This window comes from Enoplosus armatus, chromosome 13 (assembly GCF_043641665.1).
Source record: "Enoplosus armatus isolate fEnoArm2 chromosome 13, fEnoArm2.hap1, whole genome shotgun sequence".
Classification (NCBI taxonomy): domain Eukaryota; kingdom Metazoa; phylum Chordata; class Actinopteri; order Centrarchiformes; family Enoplosidae; genus Enoplosus; species Enoplosus armatus.
This window is the reverse complement of record NC_092192.1, coordinates 13,901,705-13,926,303: the sequence shown is the minus strand read 5'-3', so window position 1 is coordinate 13,926,303 and position 24,599 is coordinate 13,901,705. Positions and strand designations below refer to the sequence as shown.

The 24,599-nt window shown below is 40.7% G+C and overlaps 1 protein-coding gene across 1 annotated transcript in view; it reads left to right on the top strand.

Annotated features, from left to right (window-relative positions):
* The window catches only part of nrg2a (neuregulin 2a), a 69,425-nt gene extending 47,065 nt beyond the window's left edge, over positions 1–22,360 (top strand). Inside the window, exons 4-11 of the mRNA XM_070916957.1 lie at positions 7,382–7,502; positions 11,670–11,728; positions 14,980–15,003; positions 16,736–16,838; positions 17,170–17,293; positions 17,441–17,568; positions 17,783–18,004; positions 21,668–22,360. Of these exons, the coding sequence (XP_070773058.1) occupies positions 7,382–7,502; positions 11,670–11,728; positions 14,980–15,003; positions 16,736–16,838; positions 17,170–17,293; positions 17,441–17,568; positions 17,783–18,004; positions 21,668–22,322 (1,436 nt within the window). The 3' untranslated portion in view covers positions 22,323–22,360. The remainder of the gene's footprint in view (positions 1–7,381; positions 7,503–11,669; positions 11,729–14,979; positions 15,004–16,735; positions 16,839–17,169; positions 17,294–17,440; positions 17,569–17,782; positions 18,005–21,667) is intronic.
* The last annotated feature ends 2,239 nt before the right edge of the window (positions 22,361–24,599 follow it).

The window sequence follows — 24,599 nt, the reverse complement described above, 5'->3', positions numbered from 1 at the left end:
ACCCAGCTGTCAACAACTTCACATTGAGCAGAAACCACACTTACCAATTTGGTTTTTGGAATTTTTCCTTATCTGTTTATCTTATTTATTTGTTCCGTCTAGAATAGGCTGCCCTTTCAGGATTACAGAAAAGAACACAATGGACGCCACACAAGTGTAGCAAGAATGCATGCAATATGAATTGGCCTCTAGTATAGAGATAAAAGATCTCGGTCCCAGCTGTAACAGGAGACATGTCAGACATTCCCTGCCAAGAGTCAGGAGGTGAGGGAAGGGGGGCACGCAGAGCTTTTTTCTGGTACATAAAACTGACTTGTGGAAAAGCATGTCTGGGTGGCAGAGCTATTACAGATACCATCCTCTTTATGTGTCTGCCGAAGGGTCAGTACTTAAGACATTTATCAATTTCCCATCTGACCGATTTATATGGCCCGAGTTTAATTTTTCTCCTTGTTTAAATTGTGATGATTTACTTTATCTGATAAAAGAAAGAGTCAAAGGCCCTGTGTGGTATTGCAGTACGGTGCCACCTGTTGACAAAGCACTGCCCAGCTAGCACTTTATCAATTTATATATTAATTAATTAGCTTTTTTGTCAAGTATAAGTGTGACTGAAAGAGTTCTGCATGTATCTGAGGCTAGTTTGCATTTGTAACATAATTAAACATTTACATGACTGAAAAGTTCAAGATTGTATCTTAACGTTAGATATGAATTTTAGTTTTTGGATGTCCCTTCATCTAGTACTGCCAGAGATGGAGCGGTCTGCACACTGTTCTCGCACACTGACATACTCCCAAACAGGCTACATAATTTATACTTTTTATCCTGATAGCATTGCTTTTAAGAGTGAAAACACAAAGCCGCAACAAAGTCCAGATGGAACCGATCCACCACTGGTTGAATAACTCCCTTGGCTTTCTCCCTGCACAGAATCAGATTCTGTCTTTTGAGATGGCTTTCTGTTCAATTGCAGCGCAGAAGTGAAAAAGATTAAGCCAAGCTGCAGTAAATTATTAACATTTGTCATAAATTAGGGGGGGCATGTGTATAACTCTGCACCATAGACAGGCCGATTGGAAATGTATTTCATTACACAATTGGGGCTGGGTTGTGAGGTGCAGCGCAGGGCTAGGATTCAGTGTGAGCGCTTTTCTGTTTGCTGCATATGCACAGGGTGCCTCAAGAGCAAAAAAAAACTGTGCAATAGGGACCTCTCTTTTCATTTTTACGATTTTCCTAGAATCCTTTGGAGAGCGTGGAAAGACAGGCATGTTTATGAAGGTTTCCAGATGGTCCTGCTTGCACCCCCAGCTTTTCTTTTCAGTTCTTGGGCCATGAAGGATTAATCAAAGTCAGTGGCAAGGGCTGATGGCTAAACACTGTGGCCCTCACTAACCTAGAGGAAACCCCTCTTCAACTCCAACTCAGATTCAGCCCCTGGGCTACGGGACCGAGGAAAGTTGAAACCTGAGGTTAAAAAACCAAGCAAACTTAACTAAGCGCAGATAAACGAACTCCGTTTAGCAGAGCGGCTGATCTCCTCCTTGGGTTAAAGGAATTTGTCTCCAACATCCAGCCAGGAAAGCAGAGTCAACCTTGACAAATACACCTGAACTCTGGTCGCCTTTGTGAGGTGGGGGGATTGTGCTGCTTGATATTTATGGATTCTCTGTTACGAGTAAAGATTTTAACAAATGGAGTTTGATGTCATTCTGGCCATGACTCAAAATCTGTTCCCAGTGATTGAATGCATTCTCACTGTAACGCAAGACGAGTACAAAAACGTCCAGATTGCTATGATCAGGCTGAGGTCTCTCTTTTATCAACCATTTTTAGCCTCGCCATTACTGTCTTGCCTCTTGGGGATAGATGCAGATAAAAGTGCCGTCTCCGGAAAGAAGATGACAACCAATAAAAAGCACAAAAGGGGAGTTAGAGCAAAACTGTTCATTTCCAAATGAGACAAAGCTATTTTTGTTAATAGTGCTGCCCACTGTTGTCCTTCCTTTAATTATCACTTCAAACACTATATAGAGAAAACAATCCTTCAGTTGACAGGAATAACTGGAGCAGGTGGAACAGAGGAGCTCTCAAGTGACAGAATATGTCTCTTGATTGGTTTGTAAAATACATTGTTTGAATTAGACTGTGGCTTTCGGGAGGTTTGAAACCAATATGTATTACTGATACATGACAATGTACAATGCAAAGTACTTTCTTTATTCGACACGTGCATAAACACTCTCACACGTACCCGGCTGAACAGCTGCTCTACATGGCCGTGATGAACACGTACAGCATTCACTACACATGTTATTATGCCAACTGTCAACAGAAATGGCTGTGGTCTGTTCACGGCAGCCTCACTGGATGATTACAAATGAGTCCACCTCACATCAGCCTTTGGGATTCAACACTACATACCTGCTTGGACAAAACAATGCAATATAATACAAAAGCAGAGTAACATATAAAACTCATGTCATCACATCATTTATCCTCCCTTACTGTATATGAAGACAGAATCCTCAATGAAATTTAAGGACTAGATCAATAGAAAGTCTCTCAATTGACAAAGACCGACACAGATTGAGAAAAGACATAGATATGGTTATGTATGTAACCCAGGTTCCCTCAAAAACAACATAAAAATCAACTCAAACATAAAACTCTATATGCAATATATTGAAAACAAAAGGTTGCTATTGTCCTTAGTATCAGCTGTTTAAACACTCAGTGCCTAAGATTGTTGTAAAATGGTGCTCCAGTGTATTCTTACTCTGTATGTGTCGTGACATAATGCTGAAATAATATCTGTTCCTATCAAAGGACAAAATGTACTGGCATGCTTGCAGATATGTTGTGTCACCGTAGGCCTGCACTCCTTTATAGAGGAAACGTATTCCCACAAAGTCTTGTCAAAAGTTATCTTGTAACTGTGTTGCAACCACACTAGTGCAGTAATTTCAATATAATTTTATATCCACATCATACGCCACTAAATGAGATTCTCCTCTGTTGTTTGTATATGTATCTCTAAGCATGTCAATAAATTTTTTCGTCCTTGTCATTAGTTTTAATCTCGAGTAAACATGTGGTGCAGCCTGAGTAAACACTGTATTGGCTGAACCAGATCACCTCAGAGAGAAAACACTGTTCTTGTTTCATCACCAGGACAGGGTCCGTATGTGCTTCTCCTTGTATGGGTTTTCCAATAAATGAGAGAACTACTACCTCAGCGATATCCGCGGTGGTCTGGTCTGCCATTCTTCTAATTTTCTGGTTTGTCATGTTAAAGTTCAGTCAAACAAGTCAAGGGGCCAAAAGAAGCGACTGTTGCTGTTGGGCCTTCGTTCAATTGTGGCTCGAGCCTTTTTATGTTAAAATATCGAGCAGGAAGAGAGAATGTCTACAAATGCAAGTATTCACCACCACTTAAAATGCACAAATGAGGTTAACATTTTTCAGTCAGCTAACGGCCTCTCAATTTACTACACAATAACATTGTTTCTGAATAAGGATTTTGCAATAGGATGTAGTTCTTTGGTACAGCAAAACATAACTTGTTGCAGGAAATCATTTATATGCCTGACTCTAGGAGTCAATTGGTTGGTGCTATCTAATGATGGAAATGCCAGCAAACTAATCGTTACTGCCACATCTCATGGAAAAACAGTTTTTTTTTATTATTTCCTGCTGATACATGCACATAGGTTCATCTTGGCCTATGGGTTGTTCGCGAACAACAGATACAGTGGCTGGTTACAGTATTTGTTATGAGGACGTGGGCATTCAGCCCGACACTACCGCTGGCTGCAGGTGAATATGAGAAGCAGTAACGGACTCTCGTACAGAGTCCTGCCCGGGTATTTTACTGCTGCTCAGCAGGTTTTTACATACTTTTGTCAAGCTTTACAGGTTTATTATAAAACTTGAAGTGGGTGCACATGTGGAATTTATAGTTGCTCGTGCATCAGTTTCGTGTCAGTTCCCTCACTTTGGCCTCGAGCTGTTTGAATCAAAATAGCCATACATGTAGTTTAAATTTTAAACTTAAACGTAATAATCTGAATCGTTGATAGTTCCTGGTTATCGAATTGTGTTTACTTTACAGATGTCCTGCTATGCCAAGTTGTGTTATATTATTTGGTAGTCAATGTATGAGTGCTTTATAATCCAGTATTTCTAAGCTTGGGACATAGGACTGACACTCAGTTTATGTAAGGCGTGCTGAAACCAGAACCTTTTCCCACTCTGGGGGAGTTATAGGAGGACACAAAGGAAAGAAAGAATGGAGGACGGCAGAGAAAAGGAGGAGAGGAGAAGAAAATTGGGACACTTACTGTGCAGTGTCATAGATTGGATGTCAGTTGATGACTGCAGGCCAATAAATGTTCTCAAATGGATTGTTTTTGTTAGTATTGGGACACATGCCATCTTTGAAGCCACTGAAAGCAAGTTGCAGCAGTTAGTTGAATGTTGCTAAGTTTTGAGGGAAAAAAAATCTTGATCAAAATGATCATTTTGAAAGGTTTGGGGTTCCTCTATGCCTGTGGTGACACCTTACACAGCACATATAATTACGTGATAATTATTTACATGATGTAGGATTTATATAAAATCCTTTCCCATATTTTATATACATGAAGCTGAGTGATATATAGCTACTGTTGCCGTTAAACTGATGTTGTTAATAAGTGTACATTACAGGTAGAGGTTTTTCTGCAAGACCCTTCAGGGGGCTCTTCGCCAGTCTTTTAACTTTTAACCCCTCATGTAATCATTTCATTGTTTTGATATTGTTTGTAGTGCTACTGAATCTTTTCTGAGATGTCAGTTGAGAAGATTTACAAATGAATGGGTACAGATAATTACAATTTATCCTGTGTTTAAAAGAGAGATACTGAGTTCCCTCAGAGAGCATTGAATTGTCAAAAGAAGACTCACTTTTTTCTCTTTTTTACTGCATTGAGGGTAAAATAATGTCCACTGGAATGTCCACCCCTCCTGCTCTTCCTAGAAGCTTTTAAAAAAGGCAGGTGATGTGTGGGCTTTCGGATGGATGGCAAAACAAAACAAGACGGGTACTACAGCTGTTTGGGTCTAAGACAAAGTCCACAGCTTTCAGTTTCTTCTCAGACTATGATATTTATCCTATATTGATGTCCAGACCAAGTTGTCATCATCCAAATAAGGATGGAAGTGTTTCTTTACAATGAAAGTATTGTACTTAAATGTGGTCCGAGATCAGTTGGTGGCCCGCTGGATATTTAATGAATCACCTAAACTAAGCTACATTCTCAAAAAGTACCAGAAGTTGTCTTTTGGACCGGAAATTATGAGAATGAGTTAAAAAAAAAAAGAGGGGGGGTACAGTGAAATGGATTTGGTATGACCAGTAGCCACATAAACTTTAACAGCAGAACACGTCCAGGGTTCACGTATCAGCCCTGATCCTCTCTGTGTGAAGTTTACATGTTCTCCACCTCCTTGTGTGGGTTTTCTCCGGGTCGTCTGTTTTCCACCCACAGTCCACCCACATGTAAGCCAGGTGGACTGGAGATTATGTGTGAGTATGATGGTCTATGTGTTAGCACGCCCTGCAGAGGACTGATGATCTGTCCAGGACGTCCCCCTCCCTCCCACCGGTGCATTCTGGGATGGGCCGCTGCCCCAGATAGAGATTCGTGCAGCTTGTTTTTGCCGCCTTTTGTTTTGCGTGTTTTACAGTTGAAGACTGCACAAGGCTTCTATTTTGAGCGTAGGAGGTTTTTTTTTTTTTTTTTACAATGTTTTGAGGTTCCCCCTTCCTGACAGCTTTGTCTGATCTTTTTTTACGAGGTGTTTTACACGCCAGCTCTCCAAGTGAGAGGTCAGGTGTGACGATGAGGTAGTTCTGATTAACTGGTAAATCTGGAAATGCTTTTTGGAAAATGTTTAGGTTATAGTGGAAGAGGTGCTGTGTTATGTTGGAAACATTAAATCATTTTTGGGGAACTTCGGCAGAACAATAACATGGCAGCTTGTGACATAAGCCTAAATTTAATACCCTTTTAACTCCAAAAATGAAAGGTTAGTTATAAATCACAACTTACATCAGCACGTCTCATCAGATTTATGACTTGGCTTGTTGATTGGATGGATGTCCGTAATAGTAAACCTTTATGTCTGCCAGACCATGAGAACCACCAGAATACATGCCAGAAACACTGAAAGGAAGATTTTGATATCCAGTAACCTATCTGGGCTGTATGATAGGAATTGGAAAGTAATACAATAGTTTTTTGCAGAGCGATGACATCCTATTTTGGTAATAAATGATATATACTGACAAATAACACGACATGTCTAGTTTTAGATGTAATATTGTGTTTGGAATTTGCAAAGTGCTGACTTATTCATTCACAGTTCTCTCTCTCGTACTCGTATTGGCAAGTGAAGCGCAGACTGATGTCCTCCGTTTGTTTTGTTATGCTAACTAGCATGGGAATTAACCTCTGTTATTTTAGCTAAACCAGAAGTGTGCTTCTGAACAAGACCGAGCACACTTCTCCAACCAGAGGAGAGAGTCAAACTGACTTCTTCAACTGTGTAACAAATGGGAGTTGTGAAATCTACCTCTGGTGGCAAACAGCCTACTATATGTCAGAGCCGGGCCCAGCTGAATAACATCCCAGTGCAAATTCTTGTCACAACATTTTGCATGACATGACTGCTGAAGCTGATGTATTGTAGGTGTAAAAGGTCTTCCAATCGGAAACCTCCGTATTCCTACCAACAAACTGTCACACTCTGCTAAGGTGCTAATAGCATCTGACAGCAGGTACACAGTTGCAATCACGTGTCAGGATCTGACATGCGAAGCACACTCCTCCCTTCTCAAGCCCAATCCTGCCACTCTGCGCCTCTCTTAGCACTCCCCTTACTTCAGACGTCCCTGCTTTTGGTCCTGATAAGCAGACTTCATCCCAAACATATTATATCTATTCAGTCGGGGGGATTAAGTGCAGATACATGACATTTTGGGCCATTCCAAGGACCGGAGTCAACGCGTAAACAACTCCTACGCTATGTCAGGGAAATATTTATCTTTGCTCATAGAAACTTCTTGAGATAGTGTCAACACTGCTTAGAGACACAATTACATTTGTGGATGGGAAACTAAGAGTTCTCGTGGAAATACAAGTGTATAATATGAGCAAAGCTGAGAAGGCTTGTAGAGATGCAAGACTGTCATGCTGATTTAAATAACAACCAAGTTCATATTTCAGCATTTATTCATCTTACTGAGGCTATTAAGATGAATTAAGATTAAGATGATTACAGCTGGTGCTAATGCGTTCTGTTTTGTTTTGTTTTTTTTGTCTTTTTTTATCAGTAACCACAACGCTATCTCCAGGCTCAGGCCACGCCAGAAGATGCAACGACACAGAGAAGGCCTACTGTGTGAATGGCGGCGAATGTTACTTCATACATGGTATAAATCAGCTCTCCTGCAAGTGAGTTATCTCTTTTTGTTTTTGGATTCACAAACAAATTACATTTGCATTGTCAATCTTCTTTGTCCCTTAATGAAAGCTCCTTTCATGATGTTTTTTTTTCCCTCAACATCCTAACTACTCATTTTTATCCTGCTGTTTATTTTCCTGATAGCACTTGATTTCCGTTCTTCTTTCTTTCAGCAGCAGCAGCAGCAACACATCACATCACAGGAAAATGCTGCCAGTCTGCCTAACTACCCACCTGTTGTGTATTTTAACACTAATAATGGAGGGAGGCGGTGGTGTGCTCATCCTTTTAAGTCATGTTTAGTGTACAGGAGGGCTGCACATTAAAAGCCTTTTCAAAATGTCATGAGTCACTGGTTTAGTAGTGAGCAAATATTTATGCCTGTTAGAGGCCCCCAGTGAGGTAAATAGAATCATTGCTTACATTTGAGGTCCTTGGCAGAGGGGGATCAAGGCCCATGTGTAAAGTGTGCTGCTGGAACCATGTTTCTCAGCTTTTCAGGAAGAAAACAGGTTGACATTATCACAGAAACAACCTTTTTTCTTTCTTTGACGTTTGCATTTTAGTTTGTATTAGACTCGAGGTCAAGAAACATTATTTGGCACGATGTTCAGGAGGAGATAGCATTGAAAATAACTGTTTTCTCTCTTATTTTTTCTATTTTTCAGATCAGTAATACGTTTTTGTGTGTAGAGATGCAATGATGACCCGATTAATCGATTGTAAGAAAATAAATCGTCAACTATTTTGATAATTGATTAATCCTTTAAGTCAGTTTTTAAGCAAAAATACCAAACATTCACAAGTTCAAGTTTCTCAAATGTAGATGTATAGGCTGTTTTTTTTAATCTTCTAAATCATTTTTACATTCATCAATGAATCAAGAAAATGATCCCCAGAAAATAATTGTTATTTGCTGTCCTAATCGTGTTTCAATCAGTATAGCACCACTACAGTAACTGCTACAACCAGTAAATCAGGAGGGCTGCTATAATATACCTATATCACAAAATACACACATTGTCTTTTGTCATGGTTGTCAAATATTATGTTGCAGGTTCTGTTCGACCATATGTCATCATAGCATAAGTCCTTTGGCTGGTCTGATATAGAGCTGAGGCTTTTGTGCCCAGTTGGCCCAGGGAAGAATGCTCGACAAGCAATGAGGACATGGCTGCAACAGCCGTTCAATACGCTGTGTACAAATTGGAGGCAGCAATAACTCAATTGCTGCAGCTAATTCACTCACGGCCAGGGCATGGGTCCAGAAAAGTTGGATAATGCAGTGAAGGCCTGCGGGGATTTGTTGCCCCACAGCCATCTCATTCAATATAGGCCAGACTTCAGTGGGCATTACTCACTGGCTAAACAAGTCCTGCAGACAGCTAGCCCTACTTTTATGCCCAGCTCCTTCACTTTGAGGTCTAAACTTTGTTTTGGGGAGAGGTTAGGTTAATAAATGACCCAAAGTAAGTAACTCACTAAAGTAAGCATATTTTTTCTGATGATTTCCTTCACATAATTTGATTGTAAAAAAGGAATTCAGCCTCTTTGAATTTGAATAAATAAGTAATTGTCTTTTTCTCTAGCTAAAAACTTTTTTTTAATCTATTGTATCCAAAATGTAACATATAATCTACATGTGTCTACGTGGTGTGACAATAGTAAGAATAGTTAGTATTCATTTCAAACTTGAATAAAGGTCAATGTTTTCCTTGGTCAATTGATTGGTAGTTTTGGTCTTTGCTTATTATAATTTCCTAACGCCATGAGCGATGTTTTCAAACTGGTTGTTTCATCTGACCAATAAACCAAACCCCCAAGATATTCAGTTTTCAATGATATAAAACAAAGGAAAGCAGCAAATCTCACATTGGAGAAGCTGGAAGCAGAGATTTGTAAAATAGTTGCAGAATTTTCTGTCAAACGACTATTCGATTGAGTGACTAATGGTTTCAGCTGTACAAAAATGTATAAAAGTACATTAGCAGCCTTCATTGAAAGGGAATCATTTCTTAATAAAATCATAAGAAAAGTAGAATTATCAACATTGTGCACTGGGAACCAAATCACCTTTCTGTGGGCCTTGAGACAGGAACTGGTTGTGTAAGTCTACTGTATACACAGTATGTAGAATATTTTACAGTACTGGTCCTGCTTCATGTCTCCTAACACATGGTAAAACATTCATTCTTTTTCCTCCTAAATGTTGCATGTTTATTTTTGATCAGAGAATAATGAATGATTCTAACAATGATTTATTTCCCCTTTTTTAAACTCAAGATAAAAGAGTGATAATAGAATTTGCAGCTGGATATTTGTGCCCTCTTCTAATTTTTAAATTATATGGTGACAGTTCATTTCTTTCATCTTTCAGCCACGTTTCCTTGGTCTGGGTGGTGCTATCCCCCAGTTAAACACCATCACTCAGGATGAGTAATTTAATGCTGAATGTTATGGTGCTCCTGGGAGGTGTTAAATCACGAGCGATGACCTTTGTCGGATTGGTGGTCTAGTTGTGACTGTGAGTGGAATGTTGGTGCCCCTAAAAGACCAACTGCTCATCCTAATGGGATTATAATGAGGAAATATGGTTTGGCCCAACACGCTTGATGGTGATGATACAGTAGTTTGTCTTTAGTTACAAAAACATAAAGCTGCATGTCAGAAAACTGTTCTTGACTCTGACTTATGTTTCAAACCACAAGTAAAGAGAGTTGCCCAGTCATGTTTTTCCATTGTATTCAAATTATTCTTTCAGAACTGGGAATACAAATGGAGGATTTTATTTCCTCTTGATTTGGCCACTTTATGACTCACTGTCTTATGCTGTATAAAACTGTCACATTTGCAGGTTATGAACACGGAGCTACCAGGCTCCCAACAGGCACCACGAGGCAACATTACCCCAATTTCAGCTTTGTTGCACAGGCTTCCTAGGATTGATTTATTGATCACCTACAAAGCAGTGCGACTGGTTTATCCCCACATACATTCCACTTTTTTTTGTCCATACACTCCAGTCCAAAAGAGAGTGGGCCTTTGCTGTCAGAGACCCTGAAGCCTAAATATTACCTTTTATATCATCATTTGAAACCTGTTTTTGTAAACTTGCCCCTTATTGATTCTTTTATTTTATTTATTTTTGATTATTACATATCTTTTTTAATCTTTTGTAGTGTACTGTGGGTAACTTGTAGTAGCAGGTTTTATTGTTTCTATTGTTTTCCATTTCACTTTTTTTGTTAAGTGCCTTAACTTATATTTATATAGATTTCTATCAAAGTAAAGTTTTGTGATTATTATTAATATCATAATAACAATAATTATTAATAATAATCATAATGATAATAATAATTATAATAATTAATAATATTATCATAATGATTATTGAAAGCCGTAGTTATCTATTTTAAATCAGTTATTTGTGGCAATATGAACAGGTGTCCGGCAGTCATCACTAATATGTCAATGAACACGTTAACGCTTGGGTCACCTTTGGAAGTGACAAAGTTTCTTGTGTTTTCACTTTCTTTTTCTTTTTTTTTGCTTTATCCATATGGCTTCACTGTGACCTTTAACAATGTGCTGTTAAAGGTCACAGTAATATTTACAGTGCACCTCACTTCCTGTGTTTTCCTTTTCATAACACTTGTCTGCTCCTTCCCAGATGTCCGGATGGATACTTCGGCCCTCGATGCTTACAGACTGAGCCGCTGCGGTTGTACATGCCCAATCCTTTCAAAAGTATGTTCACTTGATATGAGCAGCTGAGAACAGAGACACAGTTGTCCCTGGATTACCTCTGTGGACTCTTGCTGCCCCCCTCCTCCCCCAGTTCTCCTCCTCTTTCTCCTCCTCTTTCTCCTTCTCAGGTCAACACGCAATGAGCTGTGCACTACACCATGTACACGGTGGTGTCATCCATGGGAGCGCTCTGCTTCTGCTGTCTGTAGTTGTGCTGTTGTTCTAATTCTGTGTCTCTCTGCCTCTCTCTCTCCCTCCCTCCCTCTCTCCCTCCCTCCTCACTTTCTCTTACGCATACTCTCCTTTTCACTCCACCCTTTGCCCTCTCTCTTCCTGTTTTCTTTCTCTTTCTCACTCATCCACCACCCTTCTCCTCCCTCTCTTTTTGTGGCTTTGTTTCTTTCCATCAGGTGTCCAAATGACTTTACTGGTGATCGCTGTCAAACCTACGTTATGGCCAGTTTCTACCGTATGTCAATTTCCTCTTCTGTCACTCTGTCCGACTGTCCTGGTGTCATGCGTGCATGCCGAGTGTAGACAGATTACATTAATTTCCTGTTATTACCTAATAGTAGTGTCTGTGCCTCCTACGATGACTCATTCACAAGCTGGCATAGTTTAGTTGAGTCTGTTATTGTGTTTGGTCTGCATGTGATATTGGATGCCTTTTAACTCACAGTGTATTGCATGTGCACTCTCAGAATCAGAGCTGATAGTAAGTTTGATAGCAACAAGTAGGCGGCAGAATTTAGATGCTTTGTGGAAGTTGATTTGCACAAACTCAGCTGCATGTAACAACACAGTCTAATGGCAAAACTCAACCTTTAGCTCACTTACTAATGATGCTTGTTTATGCAATCAGCTGCAAACACAAGCATGTATGAGCCTTTCAGAGCTGATGGATGGAAAGCCAGCATTAACTAATAGGCATGACCAATGATTGAATGTGTTAGGTAGTGCACTGGCTTAACTGATCAAGAAAGCCATAACATGAAGGGATCTGATCAGCTAACGCTCAAACTATAGTCTTGCTTTTATTATAGGCCCTTGTGTATGTATTCCAGACACGCAAGATACGACATGTAGGATTTCTTCATAAATATATTAGTGTGAAATTTCCTCAGTGTGCAGGTCATACTTGAGCCAACATGACAAAGATCCAGTTAGCTTTCATGTAATTCTTGACTAAATTGATTTGATTTTAAAGATACTTGGGTATTTCCCAAAGGTCCAATCATTCATAGCAAATACTTGAAATGTTAGCGTTCTCATTCCATGGATCACAGTTGATTTAAGTTGAATAAATATGCAAATACAGGTAGGGCACATTTCTTCAATATATGCCAAGCTGTTGAAAAAAGCCGACAACGTGTTTAAGACCTCAATTACAGCCACCGCGCATTTGTCAACAAGTCCAAAAGTTTGCATTTGTTGCTAACACACATTGCTTCAGAAGTAGCAACAAAATGGTGCTCTCACAGCAGATGACCTCAGCATAGAGTTCGTGCTGTACTAGAGTGCCGTGTCAAACAGCTTTGCTAGCCTGGGGTTAGAGAAGTCAACCCTGCACCACATCACACACCAATATCAGCAATCATATCCATCTGCCAACTGCAGAATTATACGGAGATTAGATGAAGGTTTGTGGAGAACTACGGCTTGATAGATCTTGCCCTTAAGGTTTTTTTTTTTTATATTTGAAAACCCTCCGCTTGCTGTGGAATCATGCTTCTTAAGATTATCAACTGCAGTCTTCAGTGTTTTACACCTCAGTATTACCTGTTCGTTTATTACTTGTAAAGTACCTCAAGTGGTATTGAAAGGAGTGAGTGACCTGACATTAATGAAACATAAACAACAATGAGATTGCATGTAGCTTTGACTTGGTTCTCCAAAGAACACATACACAACGTTAAAGATAGAGTATGATAATAATACTATAGAATTAGATACGAAGCCTGTAATTCATGTCAGATGTCTATCTTACTGAATATTTGTCAGCGTCATGTCTTTGCAAGCCCATGTGTTTGCAATTCAATGTAACATTACAGTTAGAAAATAACTAACTGCATCTGCTTTTGGAGTTGCCTGTCGTTGTTACGGAGTCTCATCTCTGTAGTCTGGCTTGTAGAGCTTACACATACTGTTTGTTGTATGTTGGCTCAGTACAACACGAAAACCCCCTTCCTAACTACAAGTAATTTCAGCTCACATTAAGTCGTAGTGCACAGTTCTGAAATGACTTGTTTTTCTGGCAGAGTAGACAGTGCTGTGTGGGAGCTCTTTTTCCTACACTCACTCACTTTCTCTGCATTCTGTTTAACTTCGGTGCAGCTGTGCGACTGCATTTATGTCCAGTTCTCATCCAGCCGCATGGACACAGACCAGGCGTTGATCACTTCGTTTACATGCATATATGTTCAAATCAATGACCTGATTATTAAGAGACGATAGATTTAAAAGAGCAGGGTGAAAACAATCAGATTTCATGAAACCAACGGTGAGACAGGATGCATTCATCCCTGTGTACTTAATTAAAATTTCAAATAGAAAAGACTGAGCCTCCTCTCAATCCAAGTGTAAGATGTTGTGCAGTTTTTCTACATATGGCTATTGACCTCTCGTCGAAAAATGCAGATCCACAGTAGAAATCAGATTCATAAAAGCCAAATTCAGACATGATAGATGTAGTGGATGCAGCCTTTAAATTAGCTTTAATGGCCTCTCACATATTTCACATTTTCTACCCTCAATTAAGGAGAATAAATCAAATTTTCTCTCGAAGAGCAGGCACATGTGCGCACACACACACACACATCTATTACTTACTTAAACACCCGCCTCCTGGATGGGGGCGCCTCCCATCCCCAGGAGATACCAAATAGAAGGAGGATGGTTTCTGCTCCTCAGCCATAAGGGCTTGGCTTAACAAGAGCATGTGGTCATAAGAACAGCTGGGACTTGCTTCAACTCAAGTAAAGCAACTGTGCGCCAGAGATATGGACTCAGCTGGTTGGTGCAGCCTCCCTATGGCCTTACTCTGCCATATAATATAAAGTCCAACTACAAGTCTTCCCATTCAGCGTTTATTATTCTGATACTGTACAGATACACTCCTTTTAACTTGCCTGTTCATGTGATGGGTGTGTTCGGGAACTGACAGTGTAGCGTTTTTTAGAGAGCAGAAAACTGAAAGCACAGGTAATCTCAGCAGATGACGCATATTTTCCCCAGACAGCAGTAATGAGAGCGACTGTGCATCTAATGTGTCCTATTCCCATTAGGAGATTTTGTTTGGTTATGGAAAGAAATAGCACTTTCTGTAAACCTGAAACCTCAATCAGAAAACACCTGTAAAGTGTAAAATATCGAACTGAGGCACCTCCTCTGAAAGCAGCACTAACATTGGACTGTGTTGAGACATATGGTAGATAGAAATTTCCCACAAGAGGAAGATCCTGAGCTATATTAGAATATATCAGTCATGAAATAATTGTAGTTGTGTAGTCATGTAGTTTTGTATAGTGTGTTGCATGCTGTGAGTGTGTTCTGGTGTCTCGTCTTTGAAAATACTGACAATTACTGACAAGAGTTTGTTGTCCCAGTTGCTGTAATGCCTATTTTTGTTTGCTCCACTATATGTTAGAAGGTGCCACTTAATCTGGTCTTTTTGTTTCTTTTTGTTTTTTTCTTCCAACTGTCAACCCTCTGCAATGGCAGAGCATCTTGGGATTGAATTTATGGGTATGGAACAATCCATTTTGATTCTCAGTCCTAGCATAGCTACTAAATAGATGTCCTTGGTTTTGACTTGCTCTCGTTCCGTCTGTGGTGTGAACTGTAAATCATGTTGTCCCTCGATTAACCAATCAACCTCTCGATCAACCCTGCCATAACTCATTGTAATGACAAACCCTCAGTCGATGCAACTGATCCTCCATCAAACATCATTAACATGGATGTCATCACCTGCACCTCTCATACATGTGCAATGGAAGAGTAGAACTATTAACTGAGTTTCCATCTCACTCACGGTAGCATATTTTCCCTTTTGGACTGATTTTTGGTTCCTCATTCCATCTGTAATAAGCATGATGTATCATGTTTGTAGCTACCAGATGTCTTTCCTCAATCTTCAACTCTACCTATCCAATCCTTTTAGTCTCATGCCTTTATTGTCTTGTGTTTTCCTTTGATATGCCATCTCTTATCTTTTTATTTATGTGTGATCTTGTCCATGTTTCCTGCATCACCCCGTCTTTAGTATGGCTGAAATGTAACTTTGAAGTATGACATATAATACCTGTGTTACTGGTTTGAATTATCCTTCAAGGAGTAGATGCTGTGATGTGAGCATGCAATGCTATATTTAGAACTTACAGTCATATTTTTCTTCTACCTGCCGCTATTTCCATCCTCCTTCATTGTTAGCTCTTGTTTTCTGCTGCCTTTTCCAGAAAAGTGCTTCAGTGGTTGAGAGTGTAGAATAAATACTGGAGGCTTCTTTTCAGGGATAATTTAATTATACAAGTACATTTACGTACTGGACCATGAGGACATCGTGTTGTTAGACCAACATCAATACCATTTATGAATATGATTTATTTATGGTGTCAGAAACTTGACACAATTTGGCGTGCCGATGTAAAATGGCTGCTGGTGAATGAAAGGGGGAAACCTCAGATGGAAGGAGTCGCACACATTCAATTCCTTTTTATTACATTATTTATCAGCAACCACACTACCTCTTTGCTCCGTCATTTCCCCCCGGGAACACAAAGAGTCTACCTCAACCTCGCACAAGCTCTTCTCTGGAAAAGCAAAAAGCATCAGTCAAGATTTCTCCAGATTCATATTTAATGATATTTTCATTTCAAAATTCACTTGTTTCTTAAATTACTGTAAATAAGATCTCATCATGGTGCTTACTGAATGCCTGAGTAGATGAAGACTTCTATAAGTGAATTAGGTTGTTGTTGACTTATCACATATGAGTAATAGAACTTTAGACAAACATTGCACATTTCCAATTCATGTGCTTTGGTGCTATACTGCACAGTTTGCAGGTTCTTCTGGTCATCAGTTAAAGGCCCTAACCATTATAGTATCATATGTAATTTTGAAATTACTTACTACTAATTTTTAGAGAATAGATCGGCCGTAACTATTGCTGAGCCCCTGCCCCCACGCACACTGCCTTACTGCAGCACAGGCAGCAACAGCATCTGTTGTATTTGTGATTATGTGAGAGGAGAGGTTTGACCGTGAAGTGAGTTGTCAGGGAAGGGGAAGATGAAGCTTCATACTGCTCAGGATTTAGTAAAAAAAAAAAAAAAAAAAAGAAAGAAAGAAATGTGGATATACAGTGAAAACCTGCACCTTCAAGACACTAATTTTTTTTCCCTTTTATTTCTCTCACTGTGTGCATGTGGTGTGTGTGGGTGCGTCTGTGTATTTGTGGGTGTGATGTTGACAGAGGCAGAGGAACTCTACCAGAAAAGAGTCCTGACAATCACGGGTATTTGTGTGGCTCTGTTGGTGGTGGGCATCGTGTGTGTGGTTGCCTACTGTAAAACCAAGTAAGTCCTGCTGATAAATGATTCAGCTCATGATTTTTGAACATGTAGCCTTTCCTTTCAGATTTCTATTACCACCTGCATTTAAGTTACTTATTAACTGTTTACTGTATACTTACACTGCTGACTTACTGTTGACAGTGCCTGTAATATGCAGCATAGGTGGGAATAATAGATTAATGAGTTTGCTGTCTTAAAATGTAGTCTTTTTAAATTATAAGATATGTTAACAGGTAAAAAAAAAAAAAAGTGATCTAGTTATGACATCAAGTAAAAAATCATAATGTTAACACAAAAAAAGAGTGAGAGAGAATGACAGAGATTTGCTCAACAGGAAACAAAGAAAGAAGATGCACAATCATCTGCGACAAAACATGTGTCCAGAACATCCCAATCGTAACTTAGCTAACGGACCCAATCACCCAGGACCAGGCCCAGAGGAAATCCCTATGATAGATGTGAGTTTCTGAAAGGATTCCTAACGTTATTAAAGTATACGCACACAGATGTGCACCAAATGGTTTTATGCTTAGTTATATAATCAAAAGCTTGTCTTTTTTTCACATTTTTCCATCTGCCAAATCCATCCCCCCCCCCCGACACAGTACATATCAAAGAACGTCCCTGCAACTGAACGAGTCATACGGCCTGCAACAGAGGGATCGTTCCCTGCCAGCCATGCCTCTTCCAGATCTCACAACTCTTCCACACGAGCCCATTCATCAACTCACAGGTAAGCATGCACCATACATGACGTGTGTTTGCCCTCATGCCTACCTTACGTTCAGCACTATCATTTTGCATAAATACAGATTCATTTGGTTAAGTGGTTGAGCGGTGGTGCAACGCTTGTCAAGCGTCTTTTTGAAAAAAGGATAGAAAAAAAAGATTCACACTGGGACACGCTGGGGTGTGTGCATGTTAACACCTTTTTTTTTATCTGTCAGGCACGAGGAACGGACATGGAGCCTGGAACATTCTGACAGCATCCTCTCTGACTCGCCGGGAATTATGTCATCATCCGTGGGGACCAGTAAATGCAGCAGTCCTGCATGCATGGAGGCACGGGCCCGGCGCGCTGCACACTGTGGTTACTCGGACCCCCATCGGCCGGGCCTACAGTACGGAGACTCCTTCGACTCGCTGGGAGACTCTCCGCACAGCGACAGGTGGGAAACAGGCCTGCGTGGCTGATATGGCACTGGGTTTGTCGTGAACATTTTGAGAAGTTTCCTCTCTCTGCTGGTTCTCTCTCAGCCTCGAGAGGCCAGTCAGGGCACTCTGAGAGACTCAGTGGAAACTGACACACAGCAGGCATGATGATGAAATTCGCTAAGGTAGGCAAGAGTGAAAAACAGTGCTTATTTCAATGGGAACTCTGTGTATACAGCTACTGTAACATTACTACCTGGTCAGTATGTAATTCTGCTTGGCTAAAGTGTTCCCTTTAATTTTATTTAAGAAACAATGTGACAATTTGGGAAATGCACTTATTTGCCATCTTGCCCCGATACACATAAGATTTCAATTTTATCTTTACGATAGGTCCAGGATGGATTTAGCCGAGCTTAGCACAAAGAGAGGAAGCAGGAAGAAGCAGTTAGCGCTGTCTGTCAGAAATGAGGAATATATACCTTTAGACAACTCCAAAGTTGTCTATAATTATCCTGCACCTATTTCTGTACTGAAGGCACAGAAATATCAATCTTCTCATGTGACTTTGGGCAAGGTGGCATATTTCCCAAAATGTTGGACTGTTCCTTTAACATGAACTAGAACTTGACATAACTCAAACAATTGATCCACTCTAAATAATGTGCTTTCAGGACTTCCATATGCTCTCTATTTCAGTAGTGCTCAATGTCACTCATGGGCTGAATTTGAACTTGCTTGCAAATGCCTTCCTGATTTTGTTGTAGGGCCCAATAGTGACCCCCCAAATCCCAAAATGCCTCCCTTACTGGCTGCTGATGTTTTGAATTCCAGCACATTTCCGAGCTAAGCAGTCATCGCTCAACAAGTCTATATTAGCAGTAAGCTGGGAGGAAATTTTGGGATATGGGAGCACGGTTGGTCCCTATGCTAAAATGATGGAGTGTATGTTTAAGCATCAACACAACACCTATAAAAACAGTTGGTTTGGTATTTCTTCTAATAGCACACACATTTTTTGCAGGAAGGGAATGATGGCCCAGTTAGGTAGAGCAAGTCTGTCTCTGTTGACCCTGTAATTGAAGACGCTAAAAGTTGCTATACATGAGGACGCCCTGCCCTTTCCTTTCGTATAGCTTAAACACAGGCCCTCATTCACTGCTGTTAACCCAAATGTCTTCATTCATGGAACCTTGATTATGCACAGCATCAGCCAATCCATAGCAGATGGCTCACCATTAGATAAGTTACTGTACAATGATAGCTCAATGGAACCTGAGCTTGAAGAAAACGTGCCCAGGGAAACCACATAAGATCCAGTGGATATGACAGCATGATGTTGGCAAAGCCAGAGCCAAGGTGGTCACAAAGCAGACGTCTTTCATTGACATTACTTTTTAACAAACAAATAAGTGGTCACATTCTCACGCAAGTGGGACGTTTTCAGTAAATAAACCCTTGCACAGGGTTTTCATAACAAACACTTGATTGTGCAAGTGCAAAGCCCAAGTGTCCTCTATTTAAATGTGTAAAATGTGCACAGGTCACCGGTATGAAGCCACCTTCCTTTTCACAAACAAAAAGTGGAAATGAAAACAAATCTATGTCTATAATACTTACATTCATTAACAAAGGTGTGCAGCGTACGAGCGTCCACTGGATCAGTGTGCAAAATGACCTCAGATCATCTGAGCCTGCCTTTTGGCTGAACAAGGTTCCAATAGCTATGCACTTTTCAAGCACATTGAGGCCTACCAAAGGCACACTTAGGGCCACCTCAGTCTAGGACTATACTTAATGGTCTGTGATACATGGCCTGCTATTCCTGCATTGATTGTGTTGAATATGCAAATTAGAGCATGTCCAGCTTCATGCTTTAACAACAGAGCCAAAATGAAGTGAATGGAGCAAGGATGTTCCTAACCCAGCTGCTGGCTGCAGCGAAAACTTAACTACATAGATATAAATCACAAGAACTTGAAAAAGAAATTTGACTATGCAGTGATGGCAATTGTTGGCTGAATAAAAAGTATCTAAAGCAAATGACCAGTGCCATATAAATTGTCAAAAACTAACCAGACAAGGCATGCCTTGCCTTTTATGTGCTTGAGCTCTAAGGTATCAACAATGCCGGCATACGGCAAGCATGTGGGACTTGAGTTGTTATGCAGAGCCAGATTGCATAACCAACATCCCCTCAGAGTCATTCCAGGTAACAAGCGCCTCTTCCATCATGACGACAGCTTCTGCACCAGCTGAATCAGCAGTGTTGTGGGAATATCTCAGGCCTGTGTCTCACACGGCCTGTTGCAGCTTCCTCAAGGCATTAAACAGACGATGCAAACACTCTGATCCACAGTGATTCACCATCAGTGATATGTAAATTCTTTTCACCGTTGATTTTCAAATGTATTGATGTGTTTAGTTGGATTATGATTATATGATTATGGTATTATGTCTGCAGGACTGTATGAGTGACACCCATACGTTTCTGATGTTTTGACAAACCAGACAATCCAAATTTGGTTATAAAGGTTTAATCCTAGGTGGAAGAGGGATGGAAAAGTGGCAACCATGACAACGGAGTGTGAGGCAAAGACTTCTGTCTGTCAGGAAAACACACTCCAAAAAGTACCTTTCTTTAAAGCTTAATATTGACTTTCTACTTTGAGAAGTTTTTAGAGCTTGCAGCCAACAGTTATTAGGGGTTCCACATCTTCAAGAACCTCCATGTTGACTTCAGCATTCAGCTGTGGTGCCCACATGACCACGTTTGAACAAAGCCTCCTAAGATGACAACCTCAGTAACCATGAGTTGTGTAGATAGCAGTTCATTTAAAAATAATACAGTGGGATGAAGATTCAGGAGAGGTTGCACCGTAACATTACTCAGTAGCTGACCACTTATTGTGCAGAGATAAGGACCTGGGAAGGTATGAGAGAGAATTAGGAATAGTATGTCTGCCTGGTAATCAGCCTGTTCACTAACATGCTAAAAAAGGTAAAGTGGCTAATGTGCTGCTTCAGAGTATGCTTAATTCTTGAATACAAGACTAGTTAGGTTTTAGATCAAGCCAGGCTTAAAAGGTTTGTTTTTAAAAGTGTTACAAAGTAGGACACTGAGTTGGCAGGCCAGTCTTGTTGGGCAGGTTGGTCCAGAGCATAGGGGTGCAGAGGAAAACAGTTTAGTCACCATCAGTCTTGAGTTTAGACTGACGGGCAGCCCAAGCAGCTGCTCCTGCCTGAGGACCTCAGGCTGGGCTTTGGATTAAACTGCTTGAGAAGCTCAGATGTAGCCAGGTGATGCAAATTGGTGCAAATTTAATAAAATTCAAAACTGTAATTAAGATAGTTTGAATACTGCACCCAATGTTACCAATGTTAATGGGCATAATAATAATAATTCCACTTTTGCAAGACCCAAGAATTTTAACAAAAGTGGATCCAGAATAGATCCCTGGGCGACACCACTGGAAGCTTTTGCCAATGGTTACAGACAGTTTTTCCACTGAATATTTAAGAACCCATTTACAGCTTGCTGTAACTCGGCACTTAAGATGCAATGTTCCTTCAATCAACATTCAATAAAACATTCAAACTTCTTTTTGTACATTCCTCCTCTTTGTCGTTTCTGTTCTTTGCTCTTCTTAACTGTTTACTCCCCTCTGCATTTACTACAGATATGTGTCAGCCCTGACGACACCAGCCCGCCTCTCACCGGTGGATTTCCATTACTCATTGCCCTCGCAGGTGCCTACCTTCCAGATCACATCCCCCAATGCCAGCCACGCCATGTCTCTCCCTCCTGCTGTCCACAACCCCTACCCTCTGGCGGATGACCAGCCTCTGTTGCGCCGCTACCAGGTGCCCCTACACGATGCCCAGTGCCAGGAGCCCTACCGGCAGCAGCGCCGTACCTATCTAAATGATAGCAGAGGCAGCCTGCCCTCCAGCCCCTACCGGCTGGCTGAGGAGGAGGACTATGAGACCACCCAGGAGTATCTCTCCTCTCGGGAGCAACCAAAGAGAAGTGGGTCCAGTGGAACTGGTAGCCGGCGCTGGCGGAGATCCAGACTGAATGGCCACGTGGCCCCGCGCGGATATGAGGCATCTCGGGACTATGGGTCTCGAAGCTGCCTAACAGATAGTGAGTCAGAAGAGGACGGTGAGAGCACGCCCTTCCTCAGTATGCAGAACATGAATGCCGAGCCCTCCACCATCTACAGGCCGGTGGACAGTCGGACTTCTCACTCATCGGGGCGGCACAGTGGGCATGGCAACATGCATACAAGACTTACACACTCACGCTCCAAACCGGACAATACACCCCATTAAAGAGTGAACATGAACCAACAAAAATCAATATAGTATAGACCTGCATCTATAAGAAATATTTTTATTTTATATAACTGACAGATATTCTAAACAAATGAAATATTTATTTTCATTTTAGCAAAAGTTGTCTACTAGTTAACAGTAAAGACTTTTTTATAGGGAAAACTCTATTTATATGTACATTTTGATTTACAGCATAAAAAGATGTGCCAGTTTTTTCACAACGTAAAAAATAGAGTAATATTGTGGTGCCTTTTGCTGTATGCCGATGCCAGAGGGCCAGTGGAGGTTTTTGTAGCCTTTCTTATATGGACGCCTCATTTTTTATACACGTTTGTTTTTTTTTTCTCTCTGGTTTCCTGTTTTACTTTCTTTCCAAGTTGCATTCTTTGAGGAGTCTAACCCCACTGGAACATAACCCCTTCCATGTCACGCAATATAAACCACTTCAACATAAAGTGTATGTTTACATTAATATGATTCGCCTGTAGGGTTTATGATTTGGGATCCTATAGAACGCCTGATAAGCCCAGTGTAGATCCTTTTTGCCCTCTGATAATGTCTACCGAGAGAGAGACAGAGAGAGAGAGATTGAGTGGTTGTGTGTGCGTAAATGCCTTTGTGTGTGTGTGTGTGTGTGTGTGTGTGTGTGTGTGTGAGTGAGCATGTCAGTTTGCTTGCATGTATATTTGTGATTGTCAGATGAATTTCATTGTTTGTTGTGGTAACATCAAATGTGTGGGTCTACTGGTGTCTCAGCAGAGCTGACAGGAGTGTCTCAGAGGTTCACAGAATAGTGCTTTATCAGAACAGTGACCCCCAGTGTAGGTGGACCAGGCTGCTGTAGGGTTGTATGTTATGCAGGTCATTGCTTGATGTGTTTACAGCTATTCTGCCCCTTTCCCAGCCTGCCCCAGTTAAGTCCCTTTCATTCCCTAGCAGGTTTTTCCTCATGTTAGTCTGTTATGAGGCCAACAAACACTGAGCCGCTTGGCACAGGGTGACCCCTCTGCCATAGAGGTGATGGCAAAACAAAAAGATTGCATCTGTTTTCACTCAACTCAGCCCCTAATCCCATGCCTCTTCATCCTTCTGTGTCCATTCTGTTTTTGTGGCTTGTGTTAAAGGCCACACAGTGTCTCAGGATTTCCACATGCCCCCCCCCCCCCCACCCCACCCACCTTAACCCCTGTTCACCCTCCTCAACTTAAAGTCTACCTAAGACTAAGGTTCTCAGATAATGAAGGCCTAAATGTTTCCTGAACACTCCCATACAAAAAAGAAGGAAAGCCAAGTGGAAGCAGCTCAGTGGAGAACAGTACTGAACATACTAATATAAATGAAATAGCTGTGAAACTTTGGAGGATCATACAATGCAAAAATATGCAAACTTTCTATTTTGCTGTTTGATTACATCATTTTCTAAGAGGTGACTGTAGTGTGTTGTGTGTGTAAAAAAAAAAACTATGTGATGCCTGTAGTGTAGAATGAAATAACATGATATAAATGCATATTTACATGAGTTAGTTTTTAAAGCCATTATGCAGCCGTCTATCAAGTTGTCAGCCTTTCTTGTTCACATACTCACGTTCATCGAATGACTGTGTCCATGGATTATGTTATCACTTGGTTCAGACTGCCCCACTTTACATGCACACTTCCAAGTAACGTCAAATAGCATCCAAATAGGGTCTCCTCCAATAGTACTGTGTACTGCTTTGTCTTGTTGACAGATCTAGTCCTTTCAAATTTAGTCCGTATATGAAAATCATTTTAAAAGTAACCAAAATCCTTTAAGCCCTCTGTCCTCCACTGAAGGAAGAGTAGATATTAAAAAGGTAATTCAAGAAATGTCAAACCTGTTAAAAGTGACTCAGTGAGAGGGAGCAGTTGATGATGTTTCATCACTGTTGGTATGTTTCTTCTCCTCTGAATGCTGAATTATCAGATGATTATTGGTCACGAAAAAAGATTGATCTGCAATTCAAACTGCTACATGGTAAATGCACAGTGGTGTTGAAAGGTCTTTGGTCACGCCTCACTTGCAGATATTTCATTGAGTTTCTCACCTCTGGGTCTAATTTTGTATGTCTGAAAAATGCAAAAGAAGACAGTGCTCCTCTAGTTTAAATGTGATCCTCTCACCCAATTGAGATGCTACCAGGCACTGTCCTGCCAGTCTCTCCTGTTTAATTTTATGACCCTGACCCCACCCTCGCTTGAAATGTTTGAACACCTCTCTTCTGCATGTCCTTGTGGTCACGGTTAGATGGGTGC